Source organism: Toxorhynchites rutilus, chromosome 2 (genome assembly GCF_029784135.1).
Source record: "Toxorhynchites rutilus septentrionalis strain SRP chromosome 2, ASM2978413v1, whole genome shotgun sequence".
In the NCBI taxonomy this organism is placed as follows: Eukaryota; Metazoa; Arthropoda; class Insecta; order Diptera; family Culicidae; genus Toxorhynchites; species Toxorhynchites rutilus.
Window position 1 is genome coordinate 186,647,951 of NC_073745.1, and position 25,982 is coordinate 186,673,932.

The 25,982-nt window shown below is 40.5% G+C and overlaps 2 protein-coding genes across 3 annotated transcripts in view; one reads left to right on the plus strand and one right to left on the minus strand.

The window, feature by feature from the left end:
• The window catches only part of LOC129768696 (G-protein coupled receptor dmsr-1), a 454,099-nt gene that overhangs the window by 94,746 nt on the left and 333,371 nt on the right, over positions 1 to 25,982 (plus strand). The gene's annotated exons all lie outside the window — the stretch shown is intronic.
• On the minus strand, positions 8,485 to 9,927 carry LOC129766515 (trichohyalin-like). The gene has a single exon (XM_055767082.1). It carries the CDS (start codon positions 9,925 to 9,927, stop codon positions 8,485 to 8,487), a length of 1,443 nt encoding a protein of 480 aa, XP_055623057.1.

The window sequence follows — 25,982 nt, forward strand, 5'->3', positions numbered from 1 at the left end:
AAATTTTCGTTGTAGAGAAAAAAAAAATTTTTTGGTATGAAAAAAAAACTCATTTATTTACTACAAATACTACATTTATATTTGCAAGTCATTCGTGTGTTTCATGATGCTTATACATGCTTATTATCAGCTTTTTTCTGAATCTAGATTGCATATTATCATTTATTAAAATTTTCGAGCTGCCGCCACGATGTTTGACCAAATTTTTTGATCTCAAAATAGTGTTCATCGAATCGTTGCTGAGCCGATCTCGAAGCTTATTTTTGTTTTGATTATATTCAGACAAAAATCGCTCGACAGTTGCCGACAGTCTTCAGAATGCAACTCGGCGCTGATGCGCAACAAGATTTTTATACTCAGTTGATCTCCCACTCCTTGCATAAACTTGCGCTCTGGCGAATGAGCACGCTCCGAAACACAGATGAAATGTTTGGTTGTAAGCGCCGTTCTTGCGCCCAGTTTTGCGCTGAGTTTTACGCTGAATTTTGCGTCGTATTTCTATACTGCGCGCTTGAAGCTGGATTGCTCTCTCTCTCTGTTGAGATATTTTTCTTCACACAAGCCTATACGGTTCGAATGGAGACGCGCTGTTGTTTTTATGCTTTGCTTAGAACGAGCAAAGACATAGTGGGCGCTAGAATTTGATGTGTATGTGTGTGTACAGAACGAGGCGCGCATCACACAAGCGCGAAGAGAAGTTTGGTATCTGAATTCTGCGCCGGGTACATTTTGCGCTGTCGTGTTTATGAATTTTGTGCACTTAGCACTAAGAGAGAACACATATTTGAATTGAACGCGCGTTAACCGTCAATTCTTTTTACGCATCCAATTATTGTCCACCAATCCTGCACATGCTCGTTTTTGAAATTGTGATTTCCTTACGGAGTAATTTTATCTATAGGGTATGGAATTAATTCTTCACAACTTGTACATTCCCATTGTAGAATCCTGGAAACGCTTTTAACACAACGTTAATGCTTGCCAAATTGGAAAAGCTTCTGGGATTTAACATTGCCGCAGACTTGAGCGTCGAATCATCAAAATGGTATCTTTTTCTCATTTGTTTGATCAGCTCCACGAAAAAAATGCGAAAAATATTCTTTGAAATAATCTGCCTTTTGCTGTCCATTGTTCTGATAATCTGTGCTGCTATTCCAACCTAAAATTCTTGTCGTTTTTCAAATAATCTTCATATTCAATAACATTGGACATTGAAACAACGTAAGATTTCTCGCAGATATTAGAATGATCAGCTAAGATCTTTCAACTCTTCATGTAGCATCGTGAATTCAGGTTATTAGCCTGGAACAAACGATTCAATCTGTTGATCTGGTGCAAAACATACGGCGCACCGTCCGACGACGCGAATCCTTCCAGATGATTCTTGTAAGGAATTTCGTCCTTATGAAACTGATCAATCATTGCATTGTAAATGCTTTTATGATCAGCAGCACCAAGCGATACTGCGGTGTAAAAGTCGTCATGTACATCAATGTTGCTTTCTTCAAATGTAAGAATTTTCACGAGTGGAAAAAATATGTACCAATCTGTACATTTTGACGAAAATCTGTACTCTGTACCGTACAGAATCTGTACCAAAAATAACGAAAAAAATCTGTACCTTTCCAGATAAATCTGTACGTGCGACCATACTGCTCACAGAAGAACAGAAAGAATACTCTTACGCCTAAATGGCTACTGTGTAAACGTACCATATGCAATGGTATAGAAGGAAACTCTTACGCTGAAAAATGGAAACTGTGTAATGTGCTTATTATAGATATGATAACCATGTGACATGTACACGATTAAAATTCGGCTCTGTTACAGCGAAAATGCTAATGCGCCTGAAATAAACAAATGGGATAAAACATATGTATTAAATTGTTGCAAATAAAAATTGGTTTGTTAGCGTAGACGGTGTCGCCTCTATTTATTAATTTTACTTATAGTTCTTGTATCCGTTTATCATACGATGCTGAGTAGCGTGAGTATCTTTTCATCTTTTCACCATCTTTCCATCTTTATTGCCATGCAAAAAATTGATACGAATACATCACTGCTGCAACATTCGGTACTGATGCACGCGACGGTACAATCTTACGCGGAGAACGAAGACAACGTGACGAGTGGTTCAATGATGAGAGTCAGCATGTATTACACGAGAAGAACTGAAGAATAAAAGCTGCGTTATACTATCCGTCAGAACGTGGGACGATATAAACTTGTAAAGGCCACGATAGGTGAAGTCAATAATCCCATCTATTGTTCTTCGGACGGACCTCAAGTCCCTGGTTTACCTCAATACCGGTGGGATCTTAGTCGTATGCCGACAGGGAAGTGGGCCTATTCGAGCGTTCATTCACCATGAATGTGCGGCTCAAAACAGCCCCATGCCAGAGGCGGCTGATCTCTATCCTCGTGCCAACGGGGACTCTAAATAGAAATGTGTACGTCGGTCCTCCGGCGAGACAGGAGGTTGCCGCAGGCCCTGCAAGACTTGCGTAGAATGGAACGCACAGGTAAATTCACAAAGAAATTCGAGACAGGACAATTGGACTAGACCAGCGATACTCAACCTGGCGTGCTCTTCTGGTTGGTAAATACAAACATCTATAAATATTGGTGAAAATCCGCGTCTCTCACTGAGTTAAAGTATTCATTCATTGGCTCTTGTCAGTGCTGCCAAATGTGTGTACTAAAGAGTTCCATTCTTTAATTTTTTAAATGTTTGTTTCTCGCTGGTTATAATTTCGTAGTACATTTATTTCGAGACACCATGCTTAACATGCGTTTGTGGCCCCTCTGAAAAAAAGGTTCAACACCACTGGACTAGACCCATGCAAAAAACACGGACTAGAGATTGGTAACTCGGAACCTAGAACTGCAAGTCTCTCAACTTTCTTGCGAGTACCCAATTTTTTCGGAAATATTGAGAGCCCGCAAATTCAATATTGATCGACTGTCGGCACTTTTCGGATATCATCGACATCAGAACCTATCGTGGCGCTAACATCGATTCAGACCACTACCTGATGATCATCAAACTGCGTTCCAAACTGTCAGTCGTCCATAACATAAGACACCAGCGTTCACCACGGTGCCACCTACGACGACTGCAGGAGCCGAACGTTGCTGTATTACTCTCATAGGGGTCAGACGGCCCTCCCTCTAACCCTCGATCCCTGGTCTGAGCCTCGGGGATCGTTGAGGTTGGGCTCTCAAGGCCTCTTTTTTGGTGGCTAGCTCGAGCTTGAGGCCTGTAGCTCTCAGGGTCGGCTTTCCTCGTGATCGAGGTGATTTAGCGTGTCAAGGGCTCGGATTATCACCAATATAAAACAGGTAAGTATATTTTTTTTATTGTTACCTATTATACAATGGCTGCTGTGTGGGTGTGTAGTGTGTCGAGACGGCCGGCCGGCTGCTGCTGCTCCTGATGCACGTGGTGGCGGGGTATCAATGTCCTGGCGATTGAGTTCCTCTCGGGTCTCGGGATGACGATGTCACGATCGCCCAAAGCTTTGCTGGGGACCAGCTAAAGCAAGTTTGGTTTTAAACTCCGTGCTAAAAGCGAGAGATTTCTCCCGTGCTGTTCACTGGAGGTTTCCAGCGGATGATATAACGGACCCTAACAAAGAGGGAGGTATAAGGCTACTGCTGCTAGTTTGATAACTGGATTAAATCTTCTATGGTCCTTTTTGGAATCCTACCTGATTCTTACAATTTTCCTAAGCACACTTTCTTTTGTTCTAAAGTATTCTGTAGTATAACTGTAGAATACTAGAATACACTTTTTAAAATCGTGCTTTCAGTACGGATCTAAACCAGGAAATGGCAGCTTGTAACAATTACACCTACCAAGTAATTTATGATTTTTCTTCCTCTTTTTCCTGACAGCTTTTATCTTCTTTTTTTAACCATTTATATTCCTCTTTTTTTATGATCTTCGAGTTGCGCACCAGGCACTGCAGCTTTTAGAAGGTAGGTGTGTGTGTTGTGTGTGTTGTGTGTTGTACTAAAATGTTTTCATACTTTACATATATAGTTCTGTTTCAGAGCGTTATCATTATGTTTATAAATATACACTAGAGCCTACAAAATGAAACAGTAACACTACCACCCACTCCTCGCAAAAAAAAAATGATAACGTAGTTAACATTTTTTTTTTTAACAAATTACATTCTAATTAACAATGCCCAGGATTGAGACGCACCTTTGGTACCTACAATCTAAACAAGAACGAACATTAAAGCATGGTTTGATCAAATAGTTGATTTCATTGGTTTCTCAATGATATGCTATTTACACGCGTATTACTAATTCGGAGTGTTTAACAAACCTTCTCTTCAAACCAATATTCCAAGCATATCCTTGGATATGGGAGAGAATATGTTTATCATCGCGAATTATTAACAACGGTTGGTATTTCGAGTAATGCCGACATAATATGGTGTATGAAAATTGAGAAAATGAATTGTTTTTTTCTGGTTTTTCACTCCCGAACTAAATAGTGTAAATTGAACCGGTTCACAAAATCTACTAACAGCGATTGGAAATTTTACATTTCTAGTTTTATTTCCTTGATCGGTGGCATTCCTAATGCGCTTCCTATTTGTTCGATCTGTGATTTTCTATTGGGTTTTAAATAATTCTATTTTATAGCAAAATGTTCTAAAAAGCTCTCTTGAAACTCGGCTTGTATGTCGACAACCGTCAAATTCGCGTTACTTCTCTTTTCTACCATAAAAGCTACGTGTACAACAAAGAACGATCAGAATTAAATTGAGAGATCAACGACGCAACACATCACAATGGCTCTACAAGGTATACACAAAATTACTTTTTGTTCTCATTTATTTCCTTTTTTTTAGACATAATAAAATAAGGAAAAACTCCGAAAAATTAAACTATGTTGGATTTCCTGGCTTGAGATCAGCCGCCGAGAAAATGCCAATATTTTTGCCTCGATCATCTATGAGCACGTACGAGCTGCATCCTCTCCGGGAAACGATCGTACATGGCGTATACAACGGACCTAATTTAGCGTTGTACGAGTTGGCTGCCGAGGATTGAGTGAAATTCCTTTTGAAAACTCTTTGGCCTACCTTATAAACTGGGGCCGTTTTTTGACTACGAAGGTTGTAAGTATGCTTACTTTTCTCGTGTGCTTTTGCCAAATTTTTAACCACAATGTCGTAAATTTCGCGATTCACTTTCATATGACGATCATTTCTATCCCTTATAGAACTCTCGTCGATGTCCGGATCACAAAGATGATCTTCGCCACTTACGAGTGATTCGTGACCAAACAATATTTTGTGGGGTGTGAAATTCGTGGAAGAATGGACTGTATTGTTTAGGATATACTCGACTTCAGAGATTTTTGTGTCCCAAAGACGTTGGTTCATTTTAACGTACGTCCGGATACACGAATTGATGTTCCTATTGACCCGTTCTACGGGGTTGGCCTGACTGTGGTACCGCGAATTAGTCCAGTGCTGGACTTTATAGTGCCCTAAAAAGGACTTGAACTCTTTACTCAGGAAACAGGTAGCGTTGTCACTAATGACTATTTCCGGCACCGAATATCGCCTAAACCATTGTTCTTCCAGGATTTTAATGACGGATGTTGAGGAAATCTTTTTGACCGGAAATAAAAGTGTCCATTTCGAGAATAAATCGAGGAGAACCAGGAGATGCATGTTTCCAGATTTAGAGCGAGGCAACGTCTGGATAAAATCCATAGCCAGAATCTGAAAAGGCTTCGTTACCAAGCGCTGATTCCCCATTGGAGGATGCTGCGACACATATGACGGTTTACATTCCCTACATGTCTGACATTGCGAAACGTACTTTTTAATGGATGATGCCATTTTTGGCCAAAAATAGTTCAAACGTACTCTTTCGAGCATTTTATCATAGCCAATGTGCAATGCCTGGTCATGTGCTTCATTCATAAGTTGATTTCTTAGTTTCTCTGGAACACAGAGTTTCCATTCGTGACGAAAATCTAGGACTGCTGTTTTGACAGGAATGAATTTATATAGTTTCCCTCCCTCAATTTTAAAATCGAGATGCTCTTCAGGACTTTGTTGAACCTTTTTGTGTAAAGTGGTGCACCAGCAATCTTCTACTTCATCCACAATTGCAACTTCCAACGAACGCGACAGGGCATCAGGGATGATATTATCCTTACCTCGTCTGTGACGTATTTCAAAGTCATATCCCTGGAGCTCCATCTACTCAATCTCGAGGATGTACGCCATTTCCCCTTCATAATGTGGGTCAGAGCAGATGCGTCTGTTACTACTACAAAATGTGTTCCTTCGACGTATGGTCGGAATTTCTCAATGGCACTCAGCACCGCTAAGCCTTCCTTTTCAGTGGCTGCATAGGATTGCTGAGTTGGTGAGAGCTTTTGCGAGAAATATGCAATCACTTTTTCTCCCTGATCCTGATGCTGGGTGAGTACCGCTGCAATTGCGTTATCACTCGCATCGGTTTGAATGAAAAAAGGCAATTCAAAATTAGGGTTAGCTAGTATCGGTGCTGCGATCAAGCTATCTTTGAGAAGAGCGAAAGCTTGTTCGGCTGTGGGATTCCATGTAATTGTTTTGGGTTTGTTTCTCAATAAGCTTGTGAGCGGAGCAGACATCTCACTGAATTGAGGAATGAATCTTCTGTAGTAGTTCGCCATTCCCAAAAATCGGCGAAGTGAGCGAAGAGAAGTTGGACGTTGATAGTTCACGATTGCCTCGATTCTCTCGGGGTTGGGTCGCAGGCCCTCCGATGTGAGAATATAGCCGAGATAGGGAAGTTCATCCACACAAAATTTGGACTTGTCCAAATTGATCGAAAGATTCGCAGATTTTAATCTGTGAGCCACCTCTTTCAAATTTTTTACATGTGCATCGAATGTGTCGCTTACCACAACAATATCGTCGAGGTAGACGAACACATTCGGTTCCAGTTCACCATAGCCTAGGACTTGATCCATCAAACGGGCTAACGTTGCTGGACTGTTAACCAAGCCGAAGGGAAGTCTGGTGAACTGAAATAACCCTCGCCCCATCACCGAGAAGGCCGTAAACTGACGCGAATCTGGATCTAACGAAATTTGCAAGAATGTTTTAGTCAAGTCAATCGTTGACAAATATCTGCTAGATTCCAATCTGCTCAGTATACGGTCTTGGTGTGGGAGAGGATAAGCGTCTTTCTTAGTTCGTTCATTCAAACGTCTCGCATCCAAGCACAATCGAACCTCTCCGCTAGGTTTAATCACGGGGACAGTACTGAGACGCCAATCGCTTTTACTTACTTCGTTCACTTGCTGTTTCAACATCTTTGTAATCTCATTACTAATCTTTTTTTGTATCAAAGGAGAAGTTGGATAGGGGTTAATTCTAATAGGTGCTGCATTTTTATATTCCTCCCTAATCTCTATCTTATGAGAGATCAATGGAGTGAACCCTAATATTTCACAATCCTTAGCTGCTATAAAAAGAGCTTTCACCTCCTCGAGTTGCACTTTTTGATCTTCTGATAGCACTATTCCCTCTTCTTTCTCTCCTTTCGATGCTATTTCATTCGATTCGGAGATCTCTTCGAGAAATTCCTCCCTCGGTAAGCTGTTTGAAAGCACTGCTGGATGAATTCCAAAAGTTTTCCAGAAATCATCGTATCCCAGAATTAATTTGTGTTTGAGTTTTGGTGCAATGAGTGTCTTGATAATATGATTCTCATTGTTAAATGTGATGGGCAAGTACACATACCCTTCAACTTCAACAGGAGTTCCTGAAGCCGTTTTCAAAGATACGTCAGTCGAATACACTTTAAGCTTGAGTGAGTTTATCAGTTTCTCACAACCTGCTCCTAAAATTGTTCGTTGAGCGCCACTGTCCAACAAACCCACTATCTCTCTTCCTATCACGGAAACTTTTGCAAATGGTCGATTATCTTTTTGAACCCTCACGAAAAGCTCCTCTACGTCATTCTCCGAAATGTAATCATGATCGGAAAATCGCTGAAACCCATGATAATTCAAATCTGCAGTTATTTGATTCGGAGGCATGCTACTCAAAAATTCAACTTGCCCCCTTAAGCTGAATTCTTTACGTTTTTTAAACAATGTTCACATTGGGAAGTCATCACATCAGGAAAACCACAAAGTCTACAAAATTGTTGCTTTAGCTGGGGACACTCAATATAGTGGTGCCCAATTTTCCTGCAGTTATAGCATGTGCCAATAGCGGGGCGCTTATATTGGTTGACTAAAACCTGCATCGTCCCCCTGGCTGAACCTTCCATTGGATCTATAGATTGTTCATTTGTTTCTTCCTTTCTCCCATTCTCTTTCATTGGACGATATTTGGTTTTGTTTTGCTCAACTTTATGTTTGGTTTGAACGAAAACACGTGAATTGTTTTTGAAATTGGACGAATCGGATGTGGGCATTTCTGATATCGCATTAACTTGATTCGTTTTTTAACGATATTGATTTTCTGTTGGTTTCTGATAAATGTTCCAATAATTTTCATCTACCATTCGACCATATTTCTTCAATTTTGGCAATGACCTTATACCAGCTCCAATCATTGCATTTTTGTAGTCAAATCGCATGTTTCGCCATATGACTTCGAATTTTCTTCTCTCTGACATTGGTCTTGTCATAGACTGGATAAGTTTTATCATGTCGTGGAAATAGTCCACGAACTTTTCTCCTCGAGCTTGACGACGGTTGGTTGCCTGAATTTCTATCTGAAAGTTCAGATCTGGTGGTAAAAACTCACGCTTTAATTCTCGTTTGAGTTCATGCCAATTTCGAAAATCACGATTCTCGTACCCCTCCATGAACCAATCTTTTGCTCTCCCTGTAAATAAGTGGATAGCTCCTCGAAACAATTCCCGCTCAGATATTTTTTCCGATTTCCTTCTCAGTTCAATTTCCTTTAGAAATTCCGCCACTCGTCTCCCCTGATCTTTCCCGTCATATTTAACCCTCCACTCCGACACTGGAATTCTCTTCAGTTTGTCGAATGTTTGCTTCCCTTTCTTGATATTTTTCTTGCTTTTCCTATCCAGACTGGATTCTGAGGTACTTCGTGTACTCGAACTGTCCCAGTCTAGGCTATCTGTACCACTAGATGAATACGATGAATATCTATTTTCTCTGTGACGTCTATCGTTATTCTTTTCCGAAAGAAACGTATTGCCTTTTTTCAGATTCATTCCTTTAATTTTCTGACATGCTAATTTTTCCATCTGTTCCAATCTCTTATCAGACTTTTTAATCTCCTCGAATCTGCCTTCAGTTTCGCCTTCTACGCTATCTGTATTCGAAAGCTCTTCTTCATCGGATTCAATTTTTATGCTCATCGTCTGTTTCAAAGCTCGATCTGGTTCATTCTGCGTATGTGTATTGATATTGGTTCTTAACTGTTCATTCAAATTCATTAGCAATTTTTCGAGACGCTTTTTCCGATCTCTATTTTCTTTGACCTCACGTTCTCTTTTCCTCTCTGCCTCGATCTCTTTCTCTCTCATGAGCTTTTGCTGTTCTCTTGTTTGTACCACAAACGATTTGAAAATTTCAACTAAACTTGCCGCGTTTTCTAATTTTCCCTCCTCAAAATCTTTTAAATATAACATCATTTCATCTGATCTTCTCACTGATGATTCTATCTCACTTTCCTTCGATTCTATGGACACATTTCCCGCCTCCACCGCATTTTCATTTTGACTCTCTTTTACTTCTCCCAGAGTATTCCCTTTCATCGTTTCGCTCAGCACTCCTATTTCGTTCCTAACCTCTTCAATCACCCGATTGATCTCACTATTCGATTGTTTCGCTCCCGCTTTGGAAGTTCCCTTTCCCCCTTGTATTTCCGGAAAATATTTCACGAAAATCTGACAAGCTCGTTTCCCCATTTTTGAAATTTCATGCGAGTATTTGGCTGCCTCTGATGATTGAGAAAGTAAATAAATTCTCACACGATAATGGACCAGTCTAGTTTTAAGTTTTTGTCTTTGGCGGGCATCAACTTTTGGGTTTTCAAGCACCTTTTCTATTACGTGAAGCTTAGTCGCAATGATGGACATTTCTTCTCTAACCGCTCTCCAACTTTGGGAGACCACAAACTCTTCTGTTTCTCTCTCTAACTTCATGCGATCCCTCAGCTTTCTCCTCTTAACGCTTTCGTGTTGATCTAAATCAATCAACATCTTCCGAATCAATAATTCATGTTCCACTTCATCAATCGACAGGTGGGACACATCCATGTATTTGTACCATTGTGTCCATTGTGTAAGTAATGCGTTGTGATCACTCAACTCTCTGTATACGATTCTTTTGTATGAAAATCTGAATAAATGATATTTGAATCGCTGTATTTTAATTCAATCCGAAACAAGGTAATATTTGGTAAATTAATTTGAATCGAGACCCGTTAATCACTCTTTCATTCGTTCACTCAATTTCTCCGAAAAAAACATCCGCTATTTGATTCTAACCTCGCTAATCAGTTCACTTTCGTTAACGTACGCGCACTAGGAAGCACTTCTTAAATAGAAATGTATATTTGCCGCGAAATAGTGTTCATGCACTATCCGAATACTTTAGGCTCACTTTAGAGTACCTGCACCTAACCTAACACCTACAACGCTCCGAAAATGTTGGTTAATCTTGAGCTCTTGACCGCTTTCAATCTTGTATGTTGGGCGCCAATTATTACTCTCATAGGGGTCAGACGGCCCTCCCTCTAACCCTCGATCCCTGGTCTGAGCCTCGGGGATCGTTGAGGTTGGGCTCTCAAGGCCTCTTTTTTGGTGGCTAGCTCGAGCTTGAGGCCTGTAGCTCTCAGGGTCGGCTTTCCTCGTGATCGAGGTGATTTAGCGTGTCAAGGGCTCGGATTATCACCAATATAAAACAGGTAAGTATATTTTTTTTATTGTTACCTATTATACAATGGCTGCTGTGTGGGTGTGTAGTGTGTCGAGACAAAGAGGGAGGTATAAGGCTACTGCTGCTAGTTTGATAACTGGATTAAATCTTCTATGGTCCTTTTTGGAATCCTACCTGATTCTTACAATTTTCCTAAGCACACTTTCTTTTGTTCTAAAGTATTCTGTAGTATAACTGTAGAATACTAGAATACACTTTTTAAAATCGTGCTTTCAGTACGGATCTAAACCAGGAAATGGCAGCTTGTAACAATTACACCTACCAAGTAATTTATGATTTTTCTTCCTCTTTTTCCTGACAGCTTTTATCTTCTTTTTTTAACCATTTATATTCCTCTTTTTTTATGATCTTCGAGTTGCGCACCAGGCACTGCAGCTTTTAGAAGGTAGGTATGTGTGTTGTGTGTGTTGTGTGTTGTACTAAAATGTTTTCATACTTTACATATATAGTTCTGTTTCAGAGTGTTATCATTATGTTTATAAATATACACTAGAGCCTACAAAATGAAACAGTAACAGCTGCAACATACTCGAATCGTCTTAAAGCTGCGTTACCAGGGGGTAGACGAACTAGATGCTTCCCCCTCGACGAATGCTGAAAAATCTTAAAAACAGTAATTAGCAGCACAGCAGGGACTGTCATCGGGTATGAACAACGGAGACAACGAAACGAGTGGTTTGACGACGAGTGCCGAGCGCTTCTAAACGAGAAACGCAGCACGCGCAGCCATGTTGCAACGAGCGACTCGAGAAAACGTAGAACGATACAGACTGAAGCGATGACAGCAAACACATCTCTTTCGGGAAAAAAGCGCCGCATGAAAGAGAAAGAGTGTGAGAAAATGGAGCTGCTTTATCGATCTCGAGAATCGTGGAAGTTCTTCAAGAAACTAAACGCCTAGGCTTTGTGCCGCGTGCCGAAATGTGCAGGAACAAGAAAGCAGGCATCTTGACGAACGAGCGCGAGGTGATCGAAAAGTGGAGGCAGCGCTACGATGAATACTTAAACAGCGCGCAGACAGGAGACCAAGACGGCGTTGATGAGAACTACACTGGTGCAGTGAAAAACGTCGACTTGAAGTTAAGGGGGCCATTAATCAGCTAGAGAACCACAAAGCAGCTGATACAGGTGGCCTTGTAGCGGAGCTCTTCAAGGGAGGTCCAGAAAATCTTGTAGAGTGATAGTCAGGATCTTGGACACAGAACTGCTAACGGAGGAGTGGAAGGATGGTGTAATCTGCTTCATTTATAAAATAAGAGACAAAGTGGACTGTGGGAACTACCGAGCAATCACGATCCTGAATGGTGCCTTCAAAATTCTGCCTCAGATTTGTAGATTTGTGGGAAGTTATCAGGCTGGATTCATGCCCAGTTGCGTGACGACGGACCAGATTTTTACACTGCGGCAGATCCTCCAAAAGTGCCGCCAGTGTCAGGTCCCTACGCACCACATCTTCGTCGATTTCAAGACCGCATATGATATAATCGACCGACGACAGATATGGAAAATCATGGACGAACACGGCTTTCCCCGAAAGCCGACGAGACTGATTCAGGGGACGATGAATGTTTGACAGTGCAGTGTCTCAGGATCTCAGGCGATCAGTCGGAATTGTTTGAGACTCACATGAGACTTCGACAAGAGGATGGACTCTCCTGTTGGAAGAATACATGCGACGGAAGCGGACTTGTATATCCGACTAAGACTAAATACACGCTAACAGGACGGACTGATCGCAACAGAATTCTTCTTGGCAGTAGTGTTGTGATCGACGGCGACGTGCTCGAAGTGGTAGAGGAATTCGTCTACCTAGGCTCGTTGATAACCACTGCGAGCAACAACTGCCATGAAATGGGCTCCGCAAATCCTTAAGATCCAACAAATTCCGACCCCGTACAAAGTGTACCATGTACCTAATTCGACCGGTTGTTCTCTATGGGCACGAAGCATGAACAATGCTCGAAGAGGATTCACAAGTAGGGGAGGGGAGGAATTATTCCACCCAGAAGTGATATCGTGCTTTTCAGCAGTATAAACGGACAGACCCTCAACTATTTTGCTTTTGGTTTCAGTCTGCTTCTAAACAGTTCACATTTGGCGATATGATTTGAGGGTATTCCTTAGGAATATATTAAATAGACTTTTCGCAGTCCATTTCACTCCCACTGGTAACTGTCCGTTTTACCCCTACAGTACAATTATTACAATAATTTAAATTTTCCACTCAAAAATTAATACATACCTGATATCGCTTCTCTGTTTACTCACAAACCGAAATATTATCATCAGCGAATTCAATTTTGATGTTAAACCACTCAAAATGTTTAATATCGAAGCAGCTAAAATTACACCTACACGCGGAATCATGCATGATTTCCGGTTTTTGTTTCCCTTTTCCACTTTTGATCAGCATTCATTGCCATAGGGTGGCTTAAATATTATAGAATTATATGTAGAAGGTGTTCTCATTTACATAAATCTGAAATTCAAAATGTAACTTACAAATCAACCACCTGTCCATATTACCACCACTGTCCGTATTACCCGCGGTTCCCCTACTTGGTGTTTTCGAACGCCGAGTGCTCAGAACAATATACGGTGGTGTACAGGAAAACGGAGTATGACGTAGAGAATGAACCACGAACTGGCACAACTCTTCGGCGAACCCAACATCCAGAAAGTCGCCAAGGCTGGAGGAGTGAGATGGACAGGGCATGTTGCAAGATTGCCGGACAGTAGCCCTGCATGAATGGTGTTCGCATCAAATCCGGAAGGAATAAGAAGGAGAGGAACTCAGCTAGCGAGGTGGTTGGATCACATGAATCAGGGCTTGGCAAGAACCGGTGCAGGCGAGAGTTGGAGAACTGCAGCTAGGAACCGAGATCATCGGCGGAACAATGTTGTGAAAAAATAAATAAATAAATAAACACTATCTCTAGTCTCTGGTTAAGCCAAGGGGCTGTCGGAGGTGTGTTACAACACCTTTTTCCCTGGTTAGCTCGAGCTAACCATGGAAACCATGGGCTTCGGGAAACCGAAAATCGGCTCACAAGGATATTTTCGAAAACAGGCCAAAACACGAGCTGTATGGATCCTCATTCCTTTTGGATGATGACAAATAAGCAGATTTCTTCATGCTTCCTTTTTTTCAAATTTCCTGATTCTAAATGCTTTTTACTCTGTTTTTTCTTTTTCCTCTCTAATTTTAACGTTTTCTTCAACTTATAACTTGACTCAACTTTTCAATTTTTATCTCCTCCGACTATCACTGAATATTTTTTTCAGGTCTTTTTAGTTTGGCTTCCTTTTGCGCCATTCGAGCAACATTTCGGACATGCAAAACCATCGTTCGACATCTCGCGCTAACAATTCGTATGGAACATAATTTCCATGCTATTGAATATATCCAGCGGTTTTGAATCATTTAGAAATAGCTAATCAAGTTACTCAGAATGTTCCGGTAAACATATTTTCTATGTGAGAAGGATAACTGAAAAAAACTTCTGACGCGTTTTTACCATACCCATTATTTCGCCACGCAATCTTCTTCTAGATAAACCATACCGTAAAATCGAAGACACCATGTTCTTTAATTTTTTTCTTATGGATGGCATCGGATTTACCAGAAGGCATATTTTCATAGTAGCGACAACTCACGGGTGTCGAATTGTTCTCGGACGACCTATAGTCGTCTTGGGACTTACACTCACAGTTACTAGCGCTCTAATAAACAATATTTTTGATCACAATTTTTTTTGAATACATTTTTAGATATATTCCAAATACACCGCAAGTGATTCGAACACTTGACTAAATCACAAATGACATAACAAATTTTTGAAAACCCAAGATTTTTCGACCCTTCAGGTCTGGGTAACCGCATAACCGCGCTTATGTTTATATGTTGTCGTCGACATGCGTCTCCATGAGAAATTTATTTTCGTGGAGGCGCACTGTCTTTCTCCGCTAACAAAATGAGGTTTGTATATGAATTTATATGTTACTTAGCGCGTCTGGCTAATCCCCTAGAATTCATTATAGGGGTAGTGTGGTTACGTGTGGTAAGGTGGTCACCTACTTGTTTGGTAGTATAACTATTGAATATTGACACCGTATTGATAGTCACCTTATGTTTGAAGAATTTCACGACTTTTGAGTCGCTCTGTACTTCAGTGGAGCTGTCGCATGCCAAGAAATAAATAAAAACAAAAAACGCTCTCTCTGTAGTCATTCGGCCGTAGCTTTGTGCGTTTCGAGTTTTAGGAATTTCTAGTGAAATTTAGTTTATTTGATCTGATATTTGCGACATATCAACAGTTTGGACGATTGTTCACATATTCTAGGGGAGGTGAACAGATATTTTGTTCAATTTCATCAATTATTTCGCATTTTTCGCATTTCGTTGTTTGGGGGGCACAGTGGCCAGTGGAGGATTACTACTGACAATATTCTGTTTTCGAAAGCTGATATACCTTAACACCTTCTGCTCCTAAAGGGGTCCCTTTTGTGATTTTGACCCAGAACCATGCCACCCCAACCAAAACCAAGCCTCGTTTTGAAAAACGTTATGTGTTTCCTACTACGTTTTTGTACGTATGATAAAATTTCAATTACGATTCTAGGTGAATAGACCTAGCTCATTTCATACATGTACCTACTATTTCAATAATGATTTAAACAAATTTGGCCAAGAAAACACGCATAAATCTATCTCTTCTAGCGTGATATGTGCGAGTGACCACTTTGCCCCCCACAGGTGACCACTTTACCTCCTCACTAAAAAAATGTTCGATTTTTAAACCTTTTTCCTAATAATGAAAAATGTACTATTTTCAATTTTCACAATAACAACCACTTACTACCTTGAACTACAATAAGTTGAGCTACAATATTCTTCGAAGAACGGGAATTTCAGTGGTATGTGGACACAGGAAATGGGCATGTTCCTTAGGGTGACCACATTCCTCCCAGTTCCCCTAATGGGCAATGATCGGCAAGATAGGACGACAACTAGCAGTTCCGTAATTTGCCGGCAAGTTAGTCACATGTTTTCGCTATGAAAATTTCTAGGAAACTTTATATAGAGAAACGAACATTGAACAAGAAGATCAACTGGAATTAATTCATATTCTCGTATAAATAAAACAAATATGTTGAAAGTCTCACAAATTCAACTGTCGGGCAACAATTATAACGAATTCGGGTTCGATTCAGGACTATTTTTCTGTTGAATCCGAATGAAATCTACCGACCACTGATTAGAAAACTCATAAAAAAAATTGCAGCCAATTGTACAGTGTTGCCAATGATAATAAGAAATTGAATTCAACGTACTTGCTCTATATACTATATTCGATGACGAAGAATAACTATAATAACTCGATTGGAGAAAATGGAATATTCTGTTCAATTGATTGCGAAGATTCTGTGATTTGGGTGGAATTGCTCTATACGGGAGTAGTATGAACAAAAGTAATTGGTCATTTTGATTTTCCATGATCTAATGTGTTCAACTAGACAAGCCTTCATACTTGATATCGATATTGTAAGGTTTTGAAAAAAAACATATCGCCATTCTGGATTTGCATTTTTCACAAATGATTATGTTCTACTAGTCGAGGCCTTTCGTTTGATACGCATATTGATGAATTGAAAAAAATGTCACCATTTTGTGGTGGCGGTTATTTTGGATTTACATTTGTAATAAATAACTGTTTTCTACTAGTCAAGCCTTTTCATTTGATACTCATATTGATGAGGTTTTGATAAAATATGTAGTCCGCTATTTTGTAGCGGCCGCCATCTTGGATTTTCGAGAGCATGGAATAGGCAGTTTTATAACGACAGCAGATATAAAGGCATGTTCCAAATATCAGATAAATCGGTCAATAGGAAGGGAGTTACATTTCTATTGACGTGAGACAACCCTGCAGATAAACATACAAACATACTTACAATAGGTCATGCTAATCTTATTCATATTGAACGACAAAAGTTTCACCCACATCTGGGTGACGGGGCGATGAAAGTGTTAATCGATTGACCCAGAAATGTATTATAATTCCCAACACACAAATATAATCAACGCTATAAATATCCCATAGCGTTAACTTCCTAACCTCAATTTAGCAATATGTGTATGGTTCGAATACCCCGATTTATATAAATTGACGCTCACCAGAAAAAAAAGAGATTGGTAAGAGCAAACTGGTAAACTTTTTCAGCCTCTCCTTAACTGCTTTCGAAACTTTTCTGTTTTGAGTGCTCAGATGGGGGATATCGGAAAGTTGGTACATTCCAAGGAAACTGTTAGTTCCTATTCATTACGTGTTCCTATCAACCCTCTGCCAACGGCAGGTGTTACAAACTTTCTTAAAATGTAAAGCACCATAAGGACTCTGAACTATGCACTGAATATTCGCACGCAAATAAAAAAAACTCATCTGGATTCAACCGGAAATAGGCTTTCTTCTCCTACCGTATAATCTTGATGATGGCCGACGCTGTCAAGCGCGTTTCGTTGGTTAGAAATCTCGGGTAAAAGTTTTGCGATAACAGCTTTCCGGCAGTGTTTTTCTTTAAATACAGGATGATGCTGTAAACTTTTCGGTATGCTCGTTTGACTTTTGCTGGGTGACATTCGGGCAAGTTGAATGACTCTGTTGCGTTTCGTTTTCATTGCTATAACCTCTCACGACCAACGTTGTCACTCCGGGATTCGTGACATTAAGGACCACCGTGATTAAAGATTACGCCGACTTGGTTCTTCTGCATACATTCGTATTCCTTCCTTCCCGCACGTTTTCCTCGGTTAAGAACGTTTTCGGTTGAATTGTTTTCACTTTTATTGTGAGACTAATATTTCGTAATGAAAGTTGGATGAAATTTATGGTCTCGAGATTTTACTACGATTTATTTTAGGACAACTATAAGCGTTAATTCTAAATATCTGACCGAAATTTGCTCAAGTCAATTGCCCATTTTAGAAACCATTTAAGCATTTTATTTCAATTCAAGTTAACCAAATATGATTTTTTTAGTGGCGCATCCAATTACAACTGGTCTTGAGATATTATTATGAGTTTCAGTGTAGGTAACATTACTTGTTTTCAAAGAGGAGGATTGAAATTTGTTTCTATAAATAAAACTAATTATCCTCGAAGAACTCCACATTGTTAAAAAAAAACTTCAATTGAGTCACTGGAAGTTTAATGCGTAACTTTTTTACACATAAGTCTATGCCGGTAAGGTATTCATTGATGAAAAAAAATCCCTACCAATATGGGAACAGGACCTCAAGATATGTTTTTCAAATTCTTCACGATATGTGTTATGAATTCTGACACCACAAATAATCCGGCCATGGAATCCAGTTCAAGTATAACGGTTGTAAATATGCTACCTAATAACACATACACATGATGCTTTCGGTAGAATTTTGTTAGTGACGAATTTCATGCCAACTCGGCTTAGGAGTTGGCAGCACCATTTCAGATAGCAGTGGAACGTTGTGGATGTAAAGACATGGGTCATTTAAGCAACTTTGCACACTTGAAATGTTCAAAAAAGAAGTAAACTACTTTTTGAAAACGGCCACGAAATTTTTCTTAGTTTTTTACAAAAAAATATGATTTAAAAACTATAATAACTACAAAATTTTTATCAAAGAATGGAATATAGAAAATTGTTTATATTTTCTTGAAAAAACCAGAAAGCTTCGTTGTTTCGTTGTTTCGTTGAAAAAACAAAATTAAAAATTAAAATTTTTTTTTCTCGAAAACGTATTTTTTAAAATCCTCAGAAAAATTCTATGAATTTCCTTACAATTTCCAACAAGTCGTTCATACACTGGAAGATGGGCACTTTTACAGGGAAAAAGTTTCTCTCACTACAACTTTTTCACGTTTTCTTCAAAAAAAAAATGCAAAATACAAAATACGATAATTTCTATTTAAAAATGTTACGAATTATACATTAATTGTAATTTTTCAAAGAAAAACATGGAGAAGTTGTTGCTCGAAAAACTTTTCCCTGTAAATGTGCCCACCTCCAAATGTATGGACGAATTGTTGGAAATTGTAAGGGCTATTCATATTTTTTTAAGGAATTAAAAAAAAAACGTTATTGAGAAAAATAAATTTTTATTCGAATTTATTTTTAATGTTTGTTTTTTTTAAGAAAATTTGAACAATTTCCTACATTTCATTCTTTTACCAAAATTTTGCAGGTATTATAGTTTTTAAGGCAGTATTCTGGTCTAGAAATTCCAAAAAACTTCATATTTCTGTAGTTAAGGCATTCAAGAATATACTCTAGAAAGGACTTATCGAAAATCCTATTATTTACCGAGTTAGAGCCATTTTAGCAATGCGGTATCTAACCTGATACGGCCATAACAATGAACTTCAAACGCGTTTTTCTCGAAACTAATTTTTTCAGACTGGCATACACAATATCTCAAGTTCTACTGAACCGATTCATGTCGAAACTGAAAAATGATAATTTTTAAATTTGACTACAGGTCGGACTCGATTATATATAATCGCAATTTCACTTTCAACGTTAATTTTCGAATCCAATACATAATCGAATCATAAAAAAAGCTATTTTTCTATTAACGTTTGACATTCATACATTAATGAAAAAATTGTTTTCTTGATTCTGATTCTGAAGTATTTTGTTGCACTTCTGACTGTTCATTCGCGTCGATGGTAAGCTATCTAAACCAGGCCTTCAGAATCATTTACGGTTGTTTTTGCATCAAAAACAATGTGATGATTGGGTAATTTGGCATCAATTCATAAAATCTGGAAGGTCATGACACGGTTTAATTAATAGGGGCTTCGCATTCTGGACCGGTCAGCTTATTTACCAAATCCAAATCATGTCAGGAACTTATGAGGAGTGATCGGACGAATAGAAGATGCAGTTTACCAGCAGTATGAGTGATTTGAAGAGCTTATACGAGCAGAACGAGATACCCGGTACAACATGGCGCAGCTTAGTCATAACCACCCCGAATGGGTTATTTGAACTGATTGAGAACTAAAGATGACCTACGAATTAGAAACTTATCGTAATTCATGTTAATGGTGTTAATTTTGTAAAGGAGTGAGAGTTTTTCCATCTGGTTCTATAGTTTTTTTTTGTCGGTATTATAGTGATTTTCAACTCATTTGGCTGGTTCGTCACTTTTACTTCCATTTTTGGAAGAATGTCGGGAGTGAGAATTGAACTCGTGACCTCTAGCGTGATAGGTATGGATGTTACCACTACGCCAGATCGCCTCCGGTTCTATAGTTATGAAACACTGGAATTTCAGTTTTTTTAATGTTTCGCGCTGTTAGATGATGTTGTAAACATTTCAAATAGTCTTAACAAACACATTTGGAACAAAATAAAAGCAGCTCAAATATGACCATCCGTTCTTTTGTGATGATGAGTTATTTGGTAGGGGTTCCGACGCTCTGAATTGCAACGGCCACTCATTACATAAAATTCTTGTTTTTTTGGCGACTTCAGCATTGAAACACGCGAACACAAACTCCTACACACAGAAACGCACACTTGCTCACACACACAAACGCAGCAAACGCAGAATGGGGTAGCAGATTTACCAACACGAGGGGCTTTAGTCTGCTGGAAGCTCTGGCAAAGCTGAATGTGAGACTGGCCAATGAAGGTTGCACCAGCACCTTCCATAGAGATGGTCGAGAATCAATTATTGATGTCACATTTTGCAGTCCGACACTGGCATCAAACATTAATTGGAGAGTGTGTGATGATTATACTCACAGCGACCACCAAGCAATTCGCTATACCGTCGGCAGTCAGAACTTAGTAAAAAGACGAATAATGAGAACAGAGGGTCGAAGATGGAAGTCGAAGGAATTCGACAAAAATCTCTTCCTGGAAGCACTCCGAGAGGAACGATCAGTCAATAACACGAGCGCCAGTGAATTGACAAGTATAATGGTGAGAGCATGTGACGTCGCCATGCCGAGAAAAAGAACACCGAAAAACGAACGCTGCCCAGTTTATTGGTGGAACGAGGTGATTAACTCCCTTCGCTCGGACTGTCTCCGAGCGAGAAGGAGAATGCAGAGGGCTTGAACTACTAGCGAAAGAATAGAGCGTAGAGAATTATTCAAAACGGCAAAAGCCGCCCTTAAGCACGAAATCAGATCCAGCAAGAGAAACTGCTTCAAAGAGTTATGTCGCGATGCCGATGCGAACCCTTGGGGCACAGCATATAGGGTAGTGATGGCCAAAATCAGAGGCCCATCGATGCCCCGTGAAAGCTGTCCGGATAAGCTGAAGAAAATCGTAGAAGGGCTCTTCCCGAAGCATGATCCGATTACCTGGCCAGCAACGCCATATGGCGATGATGAAGAACGCGTCGAGAGAGTGTCAACAGAGGAGCTGATTACGGCAGCAAGAAAATTAAAAGTCAACAAAACACCTGGCCCCGACGGAATCCCAAATGTGGCGGTTAAAGCCGCAATACAAGCGAACTCTGACATTTTCAGGGCAACGCTGCAAAAGTGCCTGGATGAGGGGTACTTTCCAGACATGTGGAAGAAGCAGAGACTGGTGCTACTGCCAAAACCAGGGAAGCCACTAGGGGATCCATCCTCGTATAGACCGATTTGCCTCCTTGATACCCTTGGGAAACTGTTAGAGAAGATCATCCTCAACAGGCTGTCGAGATGCACAGAAAGTGAACACGGACTCTCGAGGATGCAGTTCGGATTTCGGAAAAATAAATCTACGGTGGATGCCATCTTGTCAGTTGTCGAAGCAGCTGAAAAAGTGTTGAAGCAGAAAAAACGTGGAAATCGATTTTGCGCAGTAATTACGGTCGACGTAAAAAATGCGTTCAACAGTGCCAGCTGGGAAGCTATCGCCGAAGCGTTGCACAGACTGACGGTACCAAACTATGTTTGTAAGATCCTGAAAAGCTATTTCGAGAACCGAGTTTTGATTTATGACACAGACATGGGACAGGAGTCATTTAACATAACAGCGGGTGTCCCACAGGGTTCCATCTTGGGTCCAACACTATGGAATGGAATGTACGATGAAGTGTTGAGGTTGAAGCTTCCGCAGGGTGTAGTGATTACCGGCTTCGCCGACGATATATCCTTGACGGTAACAGGCAAGTCCCGAGAGGAAGTAGAAATGTTGGCTACTGAGGCAATACAAACTGTTGAAGATTGGATGAACGATGCTAAACTGAGGATCGCACACCACAAAACAGAAATGGTGATAATCAGCAACCACAGAGCAGTACAGCAGGCAGAAATAACAGTTGGGGCGCATACTATCGTCTCCAAACGCGAACTTAAATACCTGGGTGTTATAATAGACGACCGACTCAATTTTAAGAGCCACGTGAAATACGCGTGTGAAAAAGCGGCTAAAGTTTCCACGGCGTTTGCTAGGATAATGCCCAATAATGCAGGGCCAAGCAGTAGTAAGAGGCGCCTTCTGGCCAGTGTAGCCACTTCGATATTGCGATACGGTGGTCCGGCTTGGACAGCAGCGCTTAAATTACAACAAAACCGTAGACTGTTGAACAGAACTTACCGGATGACGGCGATGAGAGTAGCCAGTGCCTATAAAACGATATCTGCGGAGGCGGTATGTGTCATAGCCGGATTGGTTCCTATCGAAATCACTCTGAGCGAAGATAGTGTGTGCTACAATCTGAGAACGACAAGCACACAGAGCAATAGAGAAGCTCGAGTAACAGCAAGAGCCGACTCCATGAGGAAGTGGCAGCAGGAGTGGAACAGCACCCCTAACGGTAGATGGACCCACAGACTGATCCCAAATATAATCAATTGGGTACAAAGAAAGCACGGTGAAGTCAATTTCCACTTGACGCAATTCTTATCCGGACATGGTTGCTTTAGACGGTACTTGCACAGATTCGGCCATGCAAGTTCACCGTTTTGCCCTGAGTGTGATGGAATAGAGGAAACGCCGGAGCACGTGGTTTTCTACTGTCCTCGCTTTGTCCAAGAAAGAGAACAAATGTACCGGGAGATCAGCCCAGATGTGAACGCTGGAAACGTTGTTCAACGAATGTGCGAAAAAGAGAGCACGTGGAATGCGGTTAATTCTGCTATTACCAAAATACTCACGATGCTCCAACGAAGATGGAGAGAAGAACAAAGAAGTAGCAATTCATAGAGATGAGTGCATGAGCACAGCCTCCTCCCGAAGTAATACCAAACGGTGGTTCCGGGGGGGGGGAAAGGCAAGGCGCATAGGAGGTGGTTTTAGTGAGTAAGAATCTCACACTACCCAGTCAACATGGCGACTGGGTGTCTATGAAGATCTCCACCTTCTTCACCAAAAAAAAAAAAAAAAAACACACAAACGCAGCACACACTCGAACACACAAACGTTGAACGGGAATTATTCAAAGGCGTCGAATAGCACAATCAAATTCGTTCCTTTGGTAGTGAGCGCCGTTCGAAGAGCCAGGTTTGTTCGTGCCACTGATAGTAAACGCCATGATGATGATTACCCACCTCATATCCTCATATCCAGTCATAGAGACCAGTTTCATAAAACCAAGAAGGCATGAAAATCGAACATTATGAATAGGAAAAAAACTGTAAAAGAAAAACAATGGTCCTATCCGTATCGGCATTAACATAATAATAATCTCAACTTCAGACTTTTTTCAAGGCATGTGAAGAAAATTTTCAACCCGGGAAGATCCTTGACAGATTGGGAATTGAACCCAGGCCCACCAAACGCGCGATGCTCAAACTTCCGTAGACAACGTTCATTATTTTTTTTACAATATACATTAACAAAACAACACCAAAAAATTCATCATCATCAGTACGAACATGGTAGTTTAGCCTGAGAATAAATTTTATGAATTTTAATCAACTGGAAACATAAATTAATTATTCAAAAAAAAATATAAAACCGGTTTACAAAACAGATTTTACGTCTGAACTACACATTTCTTTAAACTCTGCCATTGTTGCCGCCACAGTGAACGTAATAAACAATAATTACGAAGTTAAAACTGAGTGTTACGGTAACCAAACACCGAATTTTGACGTAGGATTACGTCTTTCGGGAACATATTGGGGTACAAATTGAAAAATGAAAATCGATCACATCGTGAAAAATGTCCAATTTCAAACGCTTGTTACTCATTCATTTCATGATGGATTGATGAGATTTTTGCATCAAACGATTACGGCACTCCATAACAATTTTTCACATTGAATAAAATAGTACATATCATATAACTAACTATCGAACAATTGAAAAAAATCAACCCCTATTCAAACAGAGATACCCAGTCCTGATTGGTCGAAATTGACGTCATTTCTTTTTCGCGCCCGATTCGTTCTCTCACCGGCAAGCTGCATGGCAATCGAGTAGGAGGCGCCTACTTCACACATACCAAATGATATAAAAGGAAGGAGCATTCGTGGATCTCATTCATTCTCACAACGGACGTGGAACGGACAACAACAAGTGGAGAGCAGCAGCAGTGAAAGCGGCTAATATATAGGCGAGCATAGAAGTTGAGCGGTCGAAATGCGAGCTGTGTCTCACATCGAGCTTATGGCAGCATAAGCAGCGGCAAACAGTAGCAACGGTTTCAACCGGTCTACTACTAGTGGCAGCAGCAAGCATCACGAGCGGTTCGTTTCAGGCACGCTCTCTCCGTCAGAAGTGCGAGAACGTTTCTTGGCATCGTGAAAGTGCAGCATCGAATCTGAGCGGCCAACAATTGAGCTGTGTCTCACATAAGTGTCAGTAGCAGCAGCAGCGGCGGTAAACATCGAGGTTGAACCTCAACAATTGAGCTGTGTCTCGCATCGGTCCACTACTGTTGGCAACAACAAACATCATGAGTAGAGAGTTTCAGGCATGCTCTCTTTACTGCTGCTGCTGCTGCTACTCAGTCAGATTTCTCATTTTTGTTGGACGCTCAGATCGATAAACATATGTGTTTCTAGTGTGCATTGCTGGTACTCCTGTTCACATCAACCAATACAATTGGATGCGGTTATGGAGGTAAAGGAGACAAAAGACCCGGTTAAGGAAGAGTGTATCGCAAGGTTCCACATGACAACATCCAGTGTATCAAACCCGCTATCCGTTGTTTAGCTCACCGTGATGGTGTCAACGAATCCCTTGCAAACCGACGCACAGAAGCCGAAGATGCCAAAGCCAAGGAAAGCAGCAGCGACTCCGAAAAAACTACCGCTGCCAAAAAGTTAACAACTGCTACATCCGACTGAAGCCTCACATTAGCAAGCAGCAGATTCCGTACAACCCATTTAACCATTCCAGTCCTTTTCAGGACTTTCGATATTGCTTTGAAACGAAAGAGTTTAATTTATTGTTTTCCACTTATCATAAAAATGATATAAAACTACGATCAAAAATACTGTTTACTTTTACATTTTCTTTGATCATATGCAACTAACAGGAAACTTATCACGTCAGAAACATACTTTCCATCAACCAACCTGACTGGATGCGGTAAGGGAGGCGAATGACATATGTATGCATATATATATAGCGAAACGGCTCCGGTCATACACAGCACGTTTCAGACAAATGCCTCAAGGAATTTTCAAAAATAATATTTTTCCATTGCCTTTGCGCGAACTACACGGGCGAGTAGCACCATAATAGCAAATCAAATGTCGAAGTTCGTGATATGGGTGCGTTCATCGCTGTTCGGTTCGGCGTCGGTTTAACCCTTTCATTACGGCAGTGTGCTCCGCCGAAGTGCTACCCCTGTACGGAGCACTGCGCCGGAAAGTATGCACATCGCGCTGGTGTGATCGAAGAGCAGTATGAATTTAATGTCGTCTAAAGACGACGCTCGTACACACAGCTCGTCGCGTGCATGTCGTCTATAGACGACATTCGTACACACAGGACGTCACGCGGATGTCGTCTATAGACGACGCTCGTAACGGAAGGGTTAACGATCATTAACTACGCTTGACAACATTGACATCTG

Excerpts from the sequence above, each read along its gene's own strand:
- LOC129766515 (XM_055767082.1), bottom strand. The coding sequence starts at position 9,927 with ATGGGGAAACGAGCTTGTCAGATTTTCGTGAAATATTTTCCGGAAATA.